The sequence below is a fragment of the Panthera uncia genome, chromosome X, assembly GCF_023721935.1.
Source record: "Panthera uncia isolate 11264 chromosome X, Puncia_PCG_1.0, whole genome shotgun sequence".
In the NCBI taxonomy this organism is placed as follows: domain Eukaryota; kingdom Metazoa; phylum Chordata; class Mammalia; order Carnivora; family Felidae; genus Panthera; species Panthera uncia.
This window is the reverse complement of record NC_064817.1, coordinates 108,175,994-108,191,320: the sequence shown is the minus strand read 5'-3', so window position 1 is coordinate 108,191,320 and position 15,327 is coordinate 108,175,994. Positions and strand designations below refer to the sequence as shown.

Here is a 15,327-nt window from a genome sequence, read left to right as displayed (position 1 = left end):
GCTCTGTGCTGACAGCTCAGAGCCTGGAGCCTGTTTCAGATTCTGTGTCTCCCTCTCTCTCTGCTCCTCCCTGTTCATGCTCTGTCTCTCTCTGTCTCAAAAATAAATAAACATTAAAAAAAATTAAAAAATAAATAAATAAATAAAAATAAAATATAAATAAATCGGGGTGCCTAGGTGGCTCAGTTGGCTGAGCATCTGACTTCAGCTCACATCATGACCTTGAAGTTTATGGGTTTGAGCCCCATGTTGGGCTCTGTGCTAACAGCTGAGAGCCTGGAGCCTGCTTTGAATTCTGTGTCTCCCTCTCTCTCTGCCCCTCCTCCACTCGTGCTCTCTCTCTCTCTCTCTCTCTCAAAAATAAATAAACATTAAATAAATAAATAAATAAATAAATAGGCTTTAAAAGAAAAGAAGGGGCACCTGGCTGGCTCAGTCAGTACAGCACCCGACTTTCCATCTTGGGGTTGTGAGTTCAAGCCCCACATTGGGTGTAGAGATTACTTAAAAATAAAATCTTTTTTAAAAGTAGATGATAAAAACACAGGCTGCAGACTGGGAGAAACAATTTGTGAACTACTGTTGCACCAAAGGAATCACACCCGGAATATGTAAGGAATTCTGCAACTCCATAGTAAAGGAACAACCAATTCAAATAGAAAATGGGTCGAAGAGGAGACATCTCACTGAAGAGCATATACAGATAGTAAACGCCCACATGAAAAGGTGTTCAACATCATTAGGGGCTAGGAAAATGCAAATGAAAGCTACGGCGAAACTCACCTATCGGAGTGGTTAAAACAAAAAATGAGAACACCTTGTATGTCGACTATACTTCAAGAACGATTTTTGTCATGACAACACCAAACGCTGGCAAAGATGCAGAGAAACGCCGTCACTCCTAATTTGCTGGTCAGAACATAAATGGTATGGCCACTTTGGAAAAAGGCGGTGTCTTGCAAAATTAAGCACGCCACTCTCACATTACCCGGAAGTTACACTCTTGGATGTTTACCCCGGAAAAATGAAAACCCAGCCTCACACAAAAAAACCTCCACCTGAATGTTCACAGCAGTCTTACTCATCACAGTCGGACGCTAGAGAAACAATCCGCGTGTCCTTCAACGGGGTAAATAGTCAAACCGGAATATCCACACCATGCAGTACTACTGTGAATGCCCACAACCCACGTGGATCTCAAGGGGATGATGCTGACAGAAAACAAAGCTGATCCCAAGAAGGTTGCAGACAGCATGATTCCACTTGTGTAACATAATTGCAATAACATGGTAGAAACAGAGAGGACTGGAGGTGGGTGGGGGGATGGGTGAAACAGATGATGGGTATGGAGAACCATTTATCGCGATGAGCACTGGGTAATGTATAAAATTGCTGAATCATATATTGTACACGTGAAATTCATGTAACACCGTACATTAATTACACTGGAATCAAAGCAATAAATTAAAGGACTTGAAAAGAGGGGTGCCCGGGTGGCTCAGTCGGTTAAGTGTCTGGCTTCAGCTCAGGTCATGATCTCACAGTTCGTGGGTTGGAGCCCCGCGTCGGGCTCTGTGCTGACAGCTCAGAGCCTGGAGCCTGCTTCGGATTCTGTGACTTCCTCCCCCCCCTTCTCCTTCCCCCTGCTTGCATTTTGTCTCTCTCTCAGAAATAATACATGAGTAAACTTTAAAAACAGGAAGGTGTTACCGTTGGGCAAATTTGGGCAAAGGTACCAAGACCTCCTTGTTCAAGATTTTTTTGTAGCTTCCTGTGAATCTATAATCATTTCAAACTAAAAAGTTTTAAAAGAAACTAATGCCTGATGGTTTCACAAGTGTCTACATATATTACAATTGGGGCACCTCAGTGGCTCAGTTGATTAAATGTCCAGCTCTTGATTTCGGCTCAGGTCATGATCTCACGGTTCCTGAGATTGAGCCCTGCATCAGGCTCTGCACTGACAGCATTGAGCCTGCTTGGGATTCTCTCTCTCCCTCTCTCTCTCTCCCTCCCCCACTCACACATGCACTTTCTTTCTCTCTCTCTCAAAATAAATAAATAAACTTTATTAATTAAAGAAAAATAAAATTGACCAAACTACACACTTTCAATACGCATGGTTTACTGTACTTCAAGTATATTTCAATGAATTTGGAAAGAAGGAAGGAAAAAGTTAATGCCTTCATAATCATAACTGCTTATGAAAAGATCCTTACTCTATCCCAATATTATTAAGATATTGAAGGCAAAATCAATAGAGAACGACAGTCCAATTACATCTGCTTCTATCACCCTACCCAAAATATGCAGGAACCATAAATTAAGCTTCTTTCCTTTACAAAGCAAAAGTAAAACCTGAAAGACAAAACCTTTACGTGGAACCTCAGACAGTTTGAAGAGCACATATTAAATGCATTCTTCTGGCAACACCACATTCTATCTCCTTTCCTTTTTCCCGACCTCCTTTTAAAACAAAGACTCTTTAGGGATGGCCTGGGTGGCCCAGTCAGTTAAGCGTCTGACTCCAGCTCAGGTCATGATCTCATGGTGCATGAGTTCGAGCCCCACATCTGGCTCTGTGCTGACAGCTCAGAGCCTGCCTGAAGCCTGCTTCAGATTCTGTGTCTCCCTCTCTCTCTGCCCCTCCCCCACTTGCACTCCGTCTCTATCTCTCAAAAATAAATAAACATTAAAAAATGAAAAATATATAAAACAAAGACTCTTTGGGGCGCCTGGCTGGCTCAGTCAGGGGAGCCCACAACTCTTGATCTTGGGTTGTAAAGTTTGAGTCCCACTTTGGGTATAGAGATTACTAAAAAAAAATAATAATAATAAATAAATAAATAAAACAAAGACTCTTTGCTACAATTTAACCACCCAGTTTTGAAAAGATTCAATTTGAAATAATATTTAATAAGAAGATCAGTTGAATAACCTTATAAGGAGATGATGATATTCGTTCTCCAAATAGCACTTGTCCAAGATTTTCAGAAGGATTTCTCTTTTCAGAGTCTTTACAGAAGTCAAAGCTAGAAGAGAAGCTCAGATAAGATAAAAAAAAACATCAGCAAAGAAATCCATCTTTGTAATCTGTCTACCGTCTCCACTGTTAATGGTAGATGCTTCTAAAAACATGACCCAGAGGTGTCTAATTATGATTTATAGACTTCATTGTAGATTCCTTTTAAAATTATTTAATCTTTTATAGCTATGAATTCATTATTTAAAATGCTCATGTTACTGCTCTTGACTTCTGTAATGTAGGTAATCCCAATCTTAAAAAAAAAAACGAATGGTATTTTCAGGGCTAAACTTCAAATTACACAAAAATAAGCAAACAATAGCTTAAAATGTGTAGTATTTCTAACCTGAGACATCTAGAAACTGCAATTATCGGTTCTGATCAAAGGAAAACTCAAACAACAAAACCCCTCCTCAAATATATGCCCACAAATTCACTCACAGATCAAATGGTTACTACATGAAAAGAATTACAATTACCTTTAAGTAAATGTGAATATACAAAATCGAATATAAAATGGTAGAAGATAAAATCAGTTGGTGGGTTTGTGTAATATTTTAAATGCTTATACTAACATTTAACATTTAACTTGGTATTTTAATGAAAATTAGACCTGATTTTACCTCTGTTTAATGAATGGAAATAAAGCAATATCAAAGGGAGTTACAATTATTTTTCTAAAAAGTACATCATTTGTGGGGCGCATGGGTGGTTCAGTAGGTTGAGCATCTGACTTCGGCTCAGGTCACCATCCCACAGTTTGTGAGTTCGAGCCCCAGGTCGGGCGGGCTGTGTGCTGACATTTCAGAGCCTGGAGCCTGCTTCGGATCCTGTGTCTCCCTCTTTCTCTGCCCCTCCCCTGCTCGTGCTCTGTCCGTCTCTCTCAAAAATAAATGAACATTAAAAAAAATGTTTAAGTACATCATTTGTTGTTATTCTCAAATGACTGATCTTAACCTGGATTATGTGATACATGCTCACTATTAAACTAAGCAGGTGCATTCATTAAAAACCTTAGGATAAACCTAACTAGCCTATGTTTTAGAAATACATTACAAATCTGTGAAGATTTTTGTAACTTCAAAAGGTAGTAAATTTATAATTTGCTTTTCTTAGAAAAATCAAATATGGCAACTTCTTAAATTTTTAAACACTTGTCTCACATTGAAATCTCTATATTCTAATCATTTCGTTCCTGTTACCTTTATTACAAAAATTAGCACCATAAATCTTTAATATATCCAGGGCTTTCATTCACTATCATTAAAAACTTTTTAACACATTCTAGGGCGCCTAGATGGCTCAGTCGGTTAAGTGTCTGACTTCTGCTCAGGTCATGATCTCACAGTTCGTGAGTTCGAGCCCCGCATCAGGCTCTGTGCTGACAGCTCAGAGCCTGGAACCTGCTTCGGATTCTGTGTCTCCCTCCCTCTCTGCCCCTCTCCCTCTCATGCTCTGTCTCTCCCTGTCTCTCAAAAATAAATAAACGTTAAAAAATCTTTTTAACACATTTTAACACAATAATATCATAATTGTGATATAACCACAATTATATCAATTATATCAGATATAATTATAATACTTATAACTTACGTATTGTATTCATAAGGTAGGACAGATTCCACGGAGTCCAATCTATTTACAAATAGTGCTACTGTGGACTACAAAATGGAAAGAAAACACTCGTTAATAATACAAGATAAAATAAGGTAGCACTTGCAAAATACATAATGAAGTAACTGAAAGGTAATGGGGTCTATTGCTCCCATCAATTTATAACTGTGAAATTATAAATTTATAACTTAGTACAGTGTTATAAATTTTTAACATAGTGTAGCTATAAATTCATAACATTTCATTTGGCCGGAATCATTGGATTCTCTGACTACATAAATTTTTCAGATACCTCAGCCATCTTAACCCTTTTTAATTATAGAACCCTTTGAGAACTTGATGAAAGCCATGGCCCCTCTCCCCGGAAAAGCACACGTATTCACCAAAGTCACAGCTCTGTTTTAAGAGGCTTCATAGGACCCTTGGAGTCCATGGAATTCAGGTTAAGAAAATGAGATAATTATTTTCTTTAAAGGAGGGGGGCACCTGGGTGGCTCAGCCGGTTAAACATCTGACTCTTGATTTCGGCTCAGGTCATGATCTCAGTTTCATGAGTTCAAGCCCCGTGTCGGAAAGCTACCTGTTGTATTATTTTAACCACTTTTATAAGAATCATTCTAAAATACACTTCACTCTTTCCTATCTTAAACAGAACGTGATGATCACAATGTAACTTTCCCTGATGGTTCAGGGTCACTTTGAACTCTCGTCCTTGTGCCAGCTTTGACTCCGTGACTTAGTATCTGAAGTGAGAACGATTTGCTCCAAAGCCAAATTGCCATTGGTGTTACCCACACTCCTATACCCACATTCCTCACCCCTACCAAAGAACTTAAACTTCTTGGTAAAGATTTTATGTCTTTCTTTTCAACTGTCAGTTGTTGTGATGCCTCTTCTCCCTTCTCCCCACCCCCCCCCCATCTGCTAGAAAGCAAGCCCTCAATTTGTGGAATAAATCAGCAGATTTGTTAAAGAGCTTGAGAGTTAGTACATGAATATTAGGACATCTATCCTGGCTTTTCACAGGATACTTCTTCTTCCTTTCCTGGACCTCAGCTGTGTTCCTGATAATTTACAAGACAGGATTTTTAAAACCTAGAACAGCACAACTTGGGTAATCATTTTATTCAAAATTCCGTAAACTGCTTTACCATATGGTTAGATTTTTTGTAATAAAAGGATGTAGAAAATCAAGTTTGGGAACAAATACAAGCCTTACTATAACTCTGTAAGAGCATCGTATCTTCACTTAATTGAAATCTAATCAGGCAGTTAGCAATAGCAACATTTATCAGTCATAGTTTTGCGAAGGTGAACAGGCAAAAGTTTCTAAAAGGACAGCAGAGGGGCGCCTGGGTGGCTCAGTCGGTTGAGCGGCCGACTTCGGCTCAGGTCATGATCTCACAGTCCGTGAGTTCGAGCCCCTCGTCGAGCTCTGGGCGGACAGCTCGGAGCCTGGAGCCTGCTTCAGATTCTGTGTCTCCCTCTCTCTCTGACCCTCCCCCGTTCATGCTCTGTCTCTCTCTGTCTCAAAAATAAACAAACACTAAAAAAATTTTTTTAAATAAATAAATAAAAGGACATCAGATAATTAAGGATAATACTTCTTATCTAGAATCCCAAAACACAACGTACATAAGATTTGAACTATATTTTAAAATGCACATTTGGAGCTTAATGTATTTAAAAGAACCTTAATAGTTTCTCAGAGCAAGTGGAAAAAAGACAAATTATTCTATAATGGTGGTGAGACAACTGTTCGGTGATTGAGGGAAAAAAAAGGTAAGTTGGATGCTTACCTCATACATTACACCAAGAAATATCAATTTTATGTGTTACAATTTAAATCGTGAAAGTAATAAAAGAAACCAGGGGAGAATTACTTTCGAATCTCAGCTGGCTTAGTTAAAACCTTTTGAAACAGGGCACAAAACTCAGACCCAAAAAAATTGTTTTATTTATTTATTTATTTTGAGAGACAGCATGAGTCGGGGAGGGGCAGAGAGAGAGAAAGAGAGAACCCAGGCAGGTTCTACACTGACAGTACAGATGTAGGGCTTGAACCCAGGGACCATGCAATCATGACCTGAGCTGAAGTCGGCCACTTAACTGACTGAGCCACCCTAAAAATTTCTTTTGATAAGTTAGAAGTCAATTTTTCGAAATGGCAAAAAACAGAAACAAAAACAAAACACAAGAAGCAAAACCAAGCGGCAACTGACAAACAGGAAAACGATGTCACAGGCAAGGGACCCATTTCCTAATTTAAAAGTGTCCACAGGGGCGCCTGGGTGGCGCAGTCGGTTGGGCGTCCGACTTCAGCCAGGTCACGATCTCGCGGTCCGTGAGTTCGAGCCCCGCGTCGGGCTCTGGGCTGATGGCTCGGAGCCTGGAGCCTGTTTCCGATTCTGTGTCTCCCTCTCTCTCTGCCCCTCCCCCGTTCATGCTTTGTCTCTCTCTGTCCCAAAAATAAATAAAAAACATTGAAAAAAAAATTAAAAAAAAAAAAGTGTCCACAAATCAGTTTTTTATTATTTTATTTTATTTTATTTTATTTTATTTTATTTTTAATTTTAAGGTTTATTTATTGTTGAGAGACAGAACATGAGCATGGGAGGGGCACAGAAGAGGAGGAGACGCAGAATCTGAAGCAGGCTCCAGGCTCTGAACTGTCAGCACAGAGCCCAACGCGGGGCTTGAACCCACAAACTGTGAGATCATGACCTGAGCTGAAGCCGGACGCTTAACCGTCTGAGCCACCCATGCGCCCCAGTTTTTTATTTTTTTAAATGCTTATTTGTTGAGAGAGAGAGAGAGAGCGCGTGCACGCTCTTGTGCACGAGCGGGGGAGGGGCAGAGAGAGAGAGGGAGAGGGAGAGAATCCCAGGCAGGCTCCTCACTGTCAGCACAGAGCCCTAGGCGGGCCTCAAACTCTCGAGTTGTGAGGTCGTGACCTAAGCCGAAACCAAGAGTCAGACGCTTAACCGACTGAGCCACCCAGGTGCCCCTAAAAATGTGTTCATATGGAAAGATGGAGTTAATACAAAAGTGCGGGTTACAAAATAACGTGGATATTATGATTTGATGTTGGTAAAAAATGCAGGTGGACTCTCATTCATTGCTAGTGGGAATGCAAAATGGTACAACCGCTTTGGAAGACAGCTTGGCAATTTCTTACAAAACTAAGCATATCCTTAGTGTGCAATCCAGCAATGATACTCTTTGGTATTTGGCCAGAGGAGCCGAAAACTTACGTCCACACAAAAACCTACACGATGTCTAGAGCGGCTTTATTCATCATTGCCAAAACATGGAAGTAACCAGGAGGTCCTTTAGTAGGTGAATATATAAACGAACTGTGGTACGTTCAGACAGTGGGATATTATTCAAAACTGAAAAGAAATGAGCTATTAAGACATGGAAAGGCACAAAGGAACACTAAACGCATATTACTAAAAATAAACATGTGGCAGGGGGCCTGGGTGGCTCAGTCTGTGGAGTGACTTCACCTCAGGTCATGATGTCATGATTTGTGAGTTCGAGCCCCACATTGGGCTCTGTGCTGCCAGCTCGGAGTCTGCAGCCTGCTTCAGATCTTGTCTCCCTTTCTCTCTGCCCCTCCCCTGCTGGCATTCTGTCTCGCTCTCTCTCAAAAATAAATAAACATGAAACAAATTTTAAATATACAAATGTGGATATTAGTATATATAGAAAAAATGTACAATATATGTGGTTTTCAAGGTTTTATTTTTTTAAGTAATCTCTACACCCAATGTGGGGCTCAAACTCATGACCCTAAGATCAAGAGTCACGCACTCTTCCAACTGAGCCAGGCAGACGCCCCTGGAATACATACTAAGATATCAGAAGTAGTAATTCTATAGTTATTATAAATGCTTTTCTTTTCTTATTTTTGCTTCTCTGCTATTGCTTTTGTAATAGTAAAAATTTTTAAACTAAAAAAAAAAAAAAATCAACAGGCGCCTGGCTGGCTCAGTTCGTTAAGCATCAGGCTCTTGGTATTGACTCAGGTCACAATCTCATGGTTCGTGAGTTCGAGTCCCATGTCAGGCTCCACACTGAAAGCACAGAACCTGCTTGGAATTGTATCTCTCATCCTCTCTCTCTGCCTCTCCCCGGCTCTCATGTGAGAGTGTGTGTGTGTGTGTGTGTGTGTGTGTGTGTGTGTCTCAAAATAAATAAATAAACTTTTTTAAAAAATCAAGGGGCTTGGGGCACCTGGGTAGCTGTTGGTTAAGCGACCGACTTCGGCTCAAGTCATGATTTCACAGTTCATGGGTCTCCCCTTCCCCTGTCTCGCTTCTCCTCTGCCCCTCCCCTGCTTGTGCTTGCTCTCTCTCTCTCTCTCTCTCTCAAAAATAAATAAAAATTTTAAAAAATTTCAAAAAATCAAGGGGCTGGACACTAGCAAGTGAAGGAAGTTTGGAGTGTTGAACCTAGAAATGAGAGATTCCCCAAAAGACAGAAGGCAAAATCTCAGAATAAAAAGTAGAACACATTAGGGATACAAGTAACAGCCTAAAAAGAAAAAAGCTCACAGAAAAGAAACTCCAGATATTTGTTATGATTAAAGATGTTTCTTTGCTAGGAAGCCTGCTGAAATAGACAGCCAAGATGAGGTATCACCAGAGAGAAAGCAGACATAAAAATATTTTTTTTTTATTTTTTTTTAAAAAAATTTTTTTTTCAATGTTTTTTATTTATTTTTGGGACAGAGAGAGACAGAGCATGAACGGGGGAGGGGCAGAGAGAGAGGGAGACACAGAATCGGAAACAGGCTCCAGGCTCTGAGCCATCAGCCCAGAGCCCGACTCGGGGCTCGAACTCACGGACCGCGAGATCGTGACCTGGCTGAAGTCGGACGCTTAACCGACTGCGCCACCCAGGCGCCCCAGACATAAAAATACTTTTTAAAGGACGTTTCTTTTTTTTTGTTGTTGTTAAGTTTATTTATTTTGAGAGAGAGAGAGAGGGAGCAAGCGTGGTAGGGGCAGAGAGAGGGGGGAGAGAGCGAATTCCAAGCAGGCTCTGCACGGTCAGCGCAGAGCCGGATGTGGGGCTTGAACTTATGCACTGTGAGATCATGACCTGAACCGAAATCAAGAGTCAGACGCTTAACCAACTGAGCCACGCAGGTGCCCCTAAAGGCCATTTCTGTAGGAAATTACTATCAATACTTCTCGCAGGAAAAGGCAAATTCCAAGTTTTAAGAGCAAACTTGCTGCACCTACAACTGGCCTTTAGAAAACCCCGGAACTTTCAAGTTGGTTAAGAATGTAGTCAAACCACACCCAGCACTGTTCTGAGCTTCCCAGTGCCCTTGTGGTATGCCAGAACACTCCCTCATACACTAGATCAGGCAACTAGGAGTCAGAAAAATAAGTCCTTTTCTAATGTTTATTTATTTTTGAAAGAGAGAGAGAGAAAGAGAGGCAGATCCTGGGTAGGGGAGGGGTAGAGAGAGAGAAAGAGAGAGAGAGAGAGAGACAGACAGAATCTGAAGCAGGCTCCAGGCCCTGAGCCGTCACCACAGAGCCCCAGACAGGACTTGAACCCAAAAACCTGCAAGAGATCTGAGCCACCCACTGAGCTCAGGGATAGGGAAAAGGAATAGGGAGAGGGAGAGGGGCAGGAAGAGGGAGGAGCCAAGGAGGGGGAAAGCAGAGGAGCCCGACAGAGGAGGAGGAGCAGCCAATACGGAGGGGGGAAGAGGGAGGAGGCCCAGGAGGAGCCCAGAAGGGCAGTGGAGAAGTAGCCTAGAAAAGAGGAAGCAGAGGAACTACGAGAAGACAGCCAGCCAAGAGGGAAGAGAAAGAGGGCGAGGTGGAGTTAGGTGGGAGACGTGGGACCCAGACAGGAGCGGTGGGAAGGAAGCCTTGGGGCCTAGAGGGAGGAGGGAGGGGATGGGGCCTGGATGGAGTGGCAGGGTCTATAGGGGAGGGGGGGAGCACAGAGAGGTAGGAATTGGGAGGGGAGGTGCCTGAGTGGAGGGGCCAAGCCTAGAGGGGAGAGGAACATGGAGGGGCGGGGCCTGGGTAGAAGGGAGGGGCCTGGAGGGTAGAAAAAGGGGGAAAGGTGGGGCCTACAGGGTAGAATAAAGGAGAGGGTCGACTCTTAGAGGGGAGAGGAAAGGGGAGGAGCATGGGCTAGAGGGTAGAATAAAAGTGAGGGGTGAATCCAAGGGAAGAGAGGAAAGGGGAGGAGCGGGGCCTGGGGGGAAAAGCAGGGCCTTGAGGGAAGAGGAAAGTTGCCCGGGTGGAGGGGCATGGCCTTGGTGGAACGGTGGGGCCCAGATTGCAGAGGAAAGTGGAGGGCCAGGGCCTACAGAGGACAGGAAAGGGAAGGGGAGGGGACTGGGTGGAGGATGGGGACAAAAGGGGGAGAGAGGAAAGCTGAGGGGCGGGGTCTAGAGGGGACAAGAAAGAGGTCAGGCGGGGCCTGGTTGAAGGGGCGGGGCCTAGAGAAGTGAGGAACGCGGAGGGGTGGGGCCTGCATGGAAGGTCTGGGCTTAGAGGGGAGAGGAAAGGGGAGTGGAAGGGCCTAGAGAGGAGACCAAAGCAGAGGGGCGGGGCCTACAAGGGAGAGGAAAGGGGACTGGAGGAGCCTACAGGGGAGAGGAAAGGGGAGAGGGGTGCCTAGAGTGGTAGGAAAGTGGAGGGCCGGGTCCTAGAGAGGAGAGGAAAGAGGAGGGGAGGGGCCTGGATGGAGGATGTAGATAGGGGAGAGGAGAGTTGAGGGGTGGGTCCTAGAGGGGAGGATGGGGCATGGTTGGAGGGGCGGGGCTTACAAGGAATAGGAACGCGGGGGCGGGGCCTAGAGGGGAGAAGAAAGTGGATTGGCAGGGCCTGGCTGGAGGGGCAAGGCTTAGAGGGATGAGGAACTAGGAGGGATGGGGACTGAGTGGAAGGGCAGGGCCTAGATAGGAGGGGAAAGGGGAAGGGGGAGGCCAGTGTGGAGGGGCGGGGCCTAGAGGGGACAAGACCTGGGAGTGGAAGGGCCTAGAGGGGAGAGAAAAGGAGAGGGCCTGGGCAACGAGGAGAGAGAAAAGGGGAGGGGTAGGGCTTAGAGGGAAGGGGAAAGGGGAGGAGAGGGGCCTGGGTGGAGAGGCAGGGCCATAGGGGCAAGGTAAGGGGAGAGGCGGGACATAGAGGGACGTAGAGGGGAGAGGAACTTGGAAGGAAAGGTTCTCCGTGGAAGGGCAGGGCCTAGAAAAGAGAGGAAAAGGAAGAGGAGGGGCCGAAAGGAAAGGAAAGGGGAGAGGTTGGGCCTAGAGGAGAGAGGAAAGGGGAGGGGTGGGGCCTAGAGGGAAGAGGAAAGAGGAGGTAAGGGGCCTGGGTGGAAAATGGGGACTTGGAGAAGACAGGAAAGTTGAAAGGCTGGTCCTACAGGAGAGAAAAAACTGGATGGGTGGGGCATGGTTGGAAGGGCGGGGCCTAGAGGGGAGAGGAAGGTGGAGGGGTGGGGCCTGGGTGGATGGGCGGGGCCTAGAGGGGAGCAGCATGGTTGGGCGAGGTCTGGTTGGAGGGGCGTGGCCAAGAGGGGAGAGGACCATGGAAGGGCGGGGCCTAGATGGGAGAGAAAAGGGGAGTGGAGGGGCCTACAGGGGACAGGAAAGGGGAGGGGCAGGGCCTAGAGTTGAGAGGAAAGTGGAGGGCCAGGGCCTAGACAAGAGAGGAGAGGCGGGGGAGGCTCCTGGGAGGAGAGAGGAAAGTTGAGGGACGGTCCTAGAGGGTAGAAAAAAGTGGACAGACAGGTCGCGGTTCTAGGGGCAGGTATTAGAGGGGAGAGTGATGTGGAAGGGTGGGGCCTAGAAGGGAGAAGAAAGTCGATGGACTCGGCCGGGTTGGAGGGGCGGGCCTAGAGGGGAGAGGGGTGGAGCCTAGAGCGGAGAGGCAAGTGGAGGGCCAGGCCCTAGACAGGAGAGGAAAGGGGAGCGGATGGGCCTGGGTGGAGGATAGGTTCACAGAGGGGAGAGGAGAGTTGAGGGGCGGGTCCTACAGGGTAGAAAAAATTGGACAGACAGGTCGTGCTTCGAGGGGCAGGTCGTAGTTGGAGGGGTGAGTACCAGAGGGGAGAGGAACACGGAGGGGCAGGGCCTGCGTGGAAGGGCAGGGTCTAGAGGGGAGAGGAAAAGGGAGTTGCGGGGCCTACACAGTGGAGAAGAAAGTGGAGGGGCATGCCCTAGAGAAGATAGGAAAGGGGAGGGGAGGGGCCTGTGTGGAGGCTGGGAATCTTGAGAGGAAATGAGAGGGGTGGGGCATAGAGGGGAGAGGAAAGGGGAGGGGAGGGCCTGGATAGAGAGGCGGGGCCTAGAGGGGCGAGGAAAGTGGAGGGCCAGAGCCTAGAGAGTAGAAGAGGAGGGGCTGGTCCTAAGGGGAGAGAAAAGAGGGTCAGGACCTAGAGGGTAGATGAAAGTGGCCAGGTAGGCCTGGGTGAAGGGGCGGGGTCATAGTGGAAGGGCGTGGCCCAGAGTGGAGAGGATAGTGGAGGGCCTGGGCCTAGAGAGGAGAGGAAAGGGGAGGGGAGGGGGCTGGAGGATGGGAACACAGGGGAGAAGAAAGTTGAGGGGCGAGTCCTAGAGGGGAGAAAAAAACTGGACGGGCAGGGCGTGGTTGGAGGGACGGGGACTAGAGAGTAGAGGAACGTGGAGGGGTGGGGCCTGGGTGGAAGGGCGGGGCCTAGAGCGGAGGGGAAATGTGGGGCCAGTGTGGAGGGGCAGGGCCTAGAGAAGACAAGACCAGGGAGTGGAGGGGCCTAGAGTGGAGAAGAAAGTGGAAGGGCGGGGCCTGGTTGGAGAGGCGGGCCTAGAGGGGAGAGAAAAGAGGGCTAGGGCCTAGAGGGTAGATGAAAGTGGCCAGGCTGGCCTGGGTGGAGGGACGGGGCCCAGAGTGGAGAGGAAAGTGGAGGGCCTGGGCCTCGAGAGGGGAGAGGAGGGGAGAGGAGGGGAAGGGAGGGGAGGGGAGGGGCCTAGGGAGAGGACGGGAACACTGAAGGGAGAGGAAAGTTGAGGGGCCAGTCCTAGAGGGGAGAAAAAACTGGATGGGTGGGGCGGGTTTGAGGGGCGTGGCCAATAGAGTAGGGGCGTGACCTGGTTGAAGGGCGTGGCCAAGCGTGGAGAAGAAAGGTAATGGGTGGAGCCTGGCTGCAGGGGCGGGGCCTAGAGGGGTGAGGAATGCGGAGGGGCGGGGACTGCATGAAATGGAGGGGCCTAGAGGAGAAGGGAAAGGGGAGGGGCGACCCTAGAGGGGAAAAAAAAAGTGGGTGGGAGGGGCGTGGTTGAAGGGACGGGGCCTAGAGGCAAGAGGAAAGCGGAGGGGCCGGGCCTGCGTGGAAGGGCGGGGCCTAGATGGGAGAGGAAATAGGAGGGGCGGAGCACAAAGGGGAGAGGAAAGGGGAGGGGTGGGGCATTAAAGTGAGAGGAATGGGGTGGGGAGGGCCTAGAAGGGAGAGGCATGCAGAGTGGAGGGTCATAGAGGCGAGAGGAAAGGGGAGGGATGGTGCCTAGACAAGAGATAAAAGTCGAGGGACCGAGTCTCGGTGTAGGGGCGGGGCCTTGTCGGAAGGGCGGGGTCTAGAGGGTAGAATAAGGGCGAGAGGCAGGGCCTTGAGGGGAGAGGAACGCGGAGGGGCAGGGCCTAGAAGGGAGAGGAAAGGGACGGGACGGGGCCTGGGTGGCTGGGCGGGGCCTAGAGTGGGGAGATAAGTGGAGGGGCGGGGCCTACAGGAGAGAGAAAGGGGAAGGGCAGGGCCTGGAGGGACAGGGAGGCTATCAGGGAAGGTGGGAAGGGAGGAGCAGAGCCCAGAGTGAAGAGAAGAGGAAAGCTGAGATAAAAGGGAGGGAGCTGAGGGAAAAGGGGGAAAGGAGGAGCTATGAGGGAGAAGGAGCTGAGCGGGAGTTGGACGAAGGCACAGCACGGGGCAGGAGCCAAAAGGGAGGGAAATAGAATCCGGGAAAAAGAAAGGTCCAGATACTCCCAAGTGCGAGGCTCAGAGACTGGGTCGTTGAGACAGACCTATGGACAGGGCTTTGGCGTTCCGGGTCCGAGTCCAAGAGCTCACGACCATGGTCTCCCCTGGTGTGCCCGATACCCCAACCCAAAGCCTTCCCCTCACATCTCACTGCCTCCCAGGGGTCCTCACCTTGCAGGTTGCAGTCTCTCGGGATGCCTCGCAGAAGTTAACTGGAGCCAACCCGGGGAGGTAGAAAGCTGCGCTGCGGGAAGCCTGAAGCCCCAGGAACAGCCCCAGCCCCAGCAGCCACCTCAGCCCGGGCCGGGCGAGCCTGAGGCGCCAGGGGTTGGTTCCCAGGCGGAAACGAGTACTCATTTTAGGAACCGCCTCAGGGCTCGGGAACGCACACCATAAGGCGAGATTGAACCAGTGGAAGGGAGAAGCGGGAATGATAAGGAAGAACCGTGGACCGGGAGGAGCCTAGACCGGCTGGTTGGACGAGAACTCCTGGGAAGGCCACTTATTCCGGCGAGACAGTGGCTTGGAACCCGTTGCTAGGGCGCCAGGCAGTGTTTGCGAGCGCATGCAATACGCATGCGTGCGGGTCCCCGCTGCGCCTTCCACCCCCCCTCCCCGCCGCGTCCCCCATTCCCCCATCCCCCCGCCCGCAGCCCGGCACTTTCCAGCGGTTGGCTGTACCTCGAGAGCTGCCTTTG

General features: G+C 47.9%; 1 protein-coding gene across 3 annotated transcripts in view; it reads right to left on the bottom strand.

Annotated features, from left to right (window-relative positions):
- Positions 1-15,123, bottom strand: part of LOC125932012 (transmembrane 9 superfamily member 2-like) — a 90,854-nt gene extending 75,731 nt beyond the window's left edge. For all 3 annotated transcript variants that reach the window (XM_049644364.1, XM_049644366.1, XM_049644365.1), the window contains exons 1-3: positions 14,801-15,123; positions 4,619-4,686; positions 2,939-3,032 (exon numbers count right to left, since the gene is read on the bottom strand). In XM_049644364.1, coding sequence (XP_049500321.1) covers positions 2,939-3,032; positions 4,619-4,686; positions 14,801-14,986 — 348 coding nt within the window. In that variant the 5' untranslated portion in view covers positions 14,987-15,123. The remainder of the gene's footprint in view (positions 1-2,938; positions 3,033-4,618; positions 4,687-14,800) is intronic.
- Between the last annotated feature and the right edge of the window lie 204 nt (positions 15,124-15,327).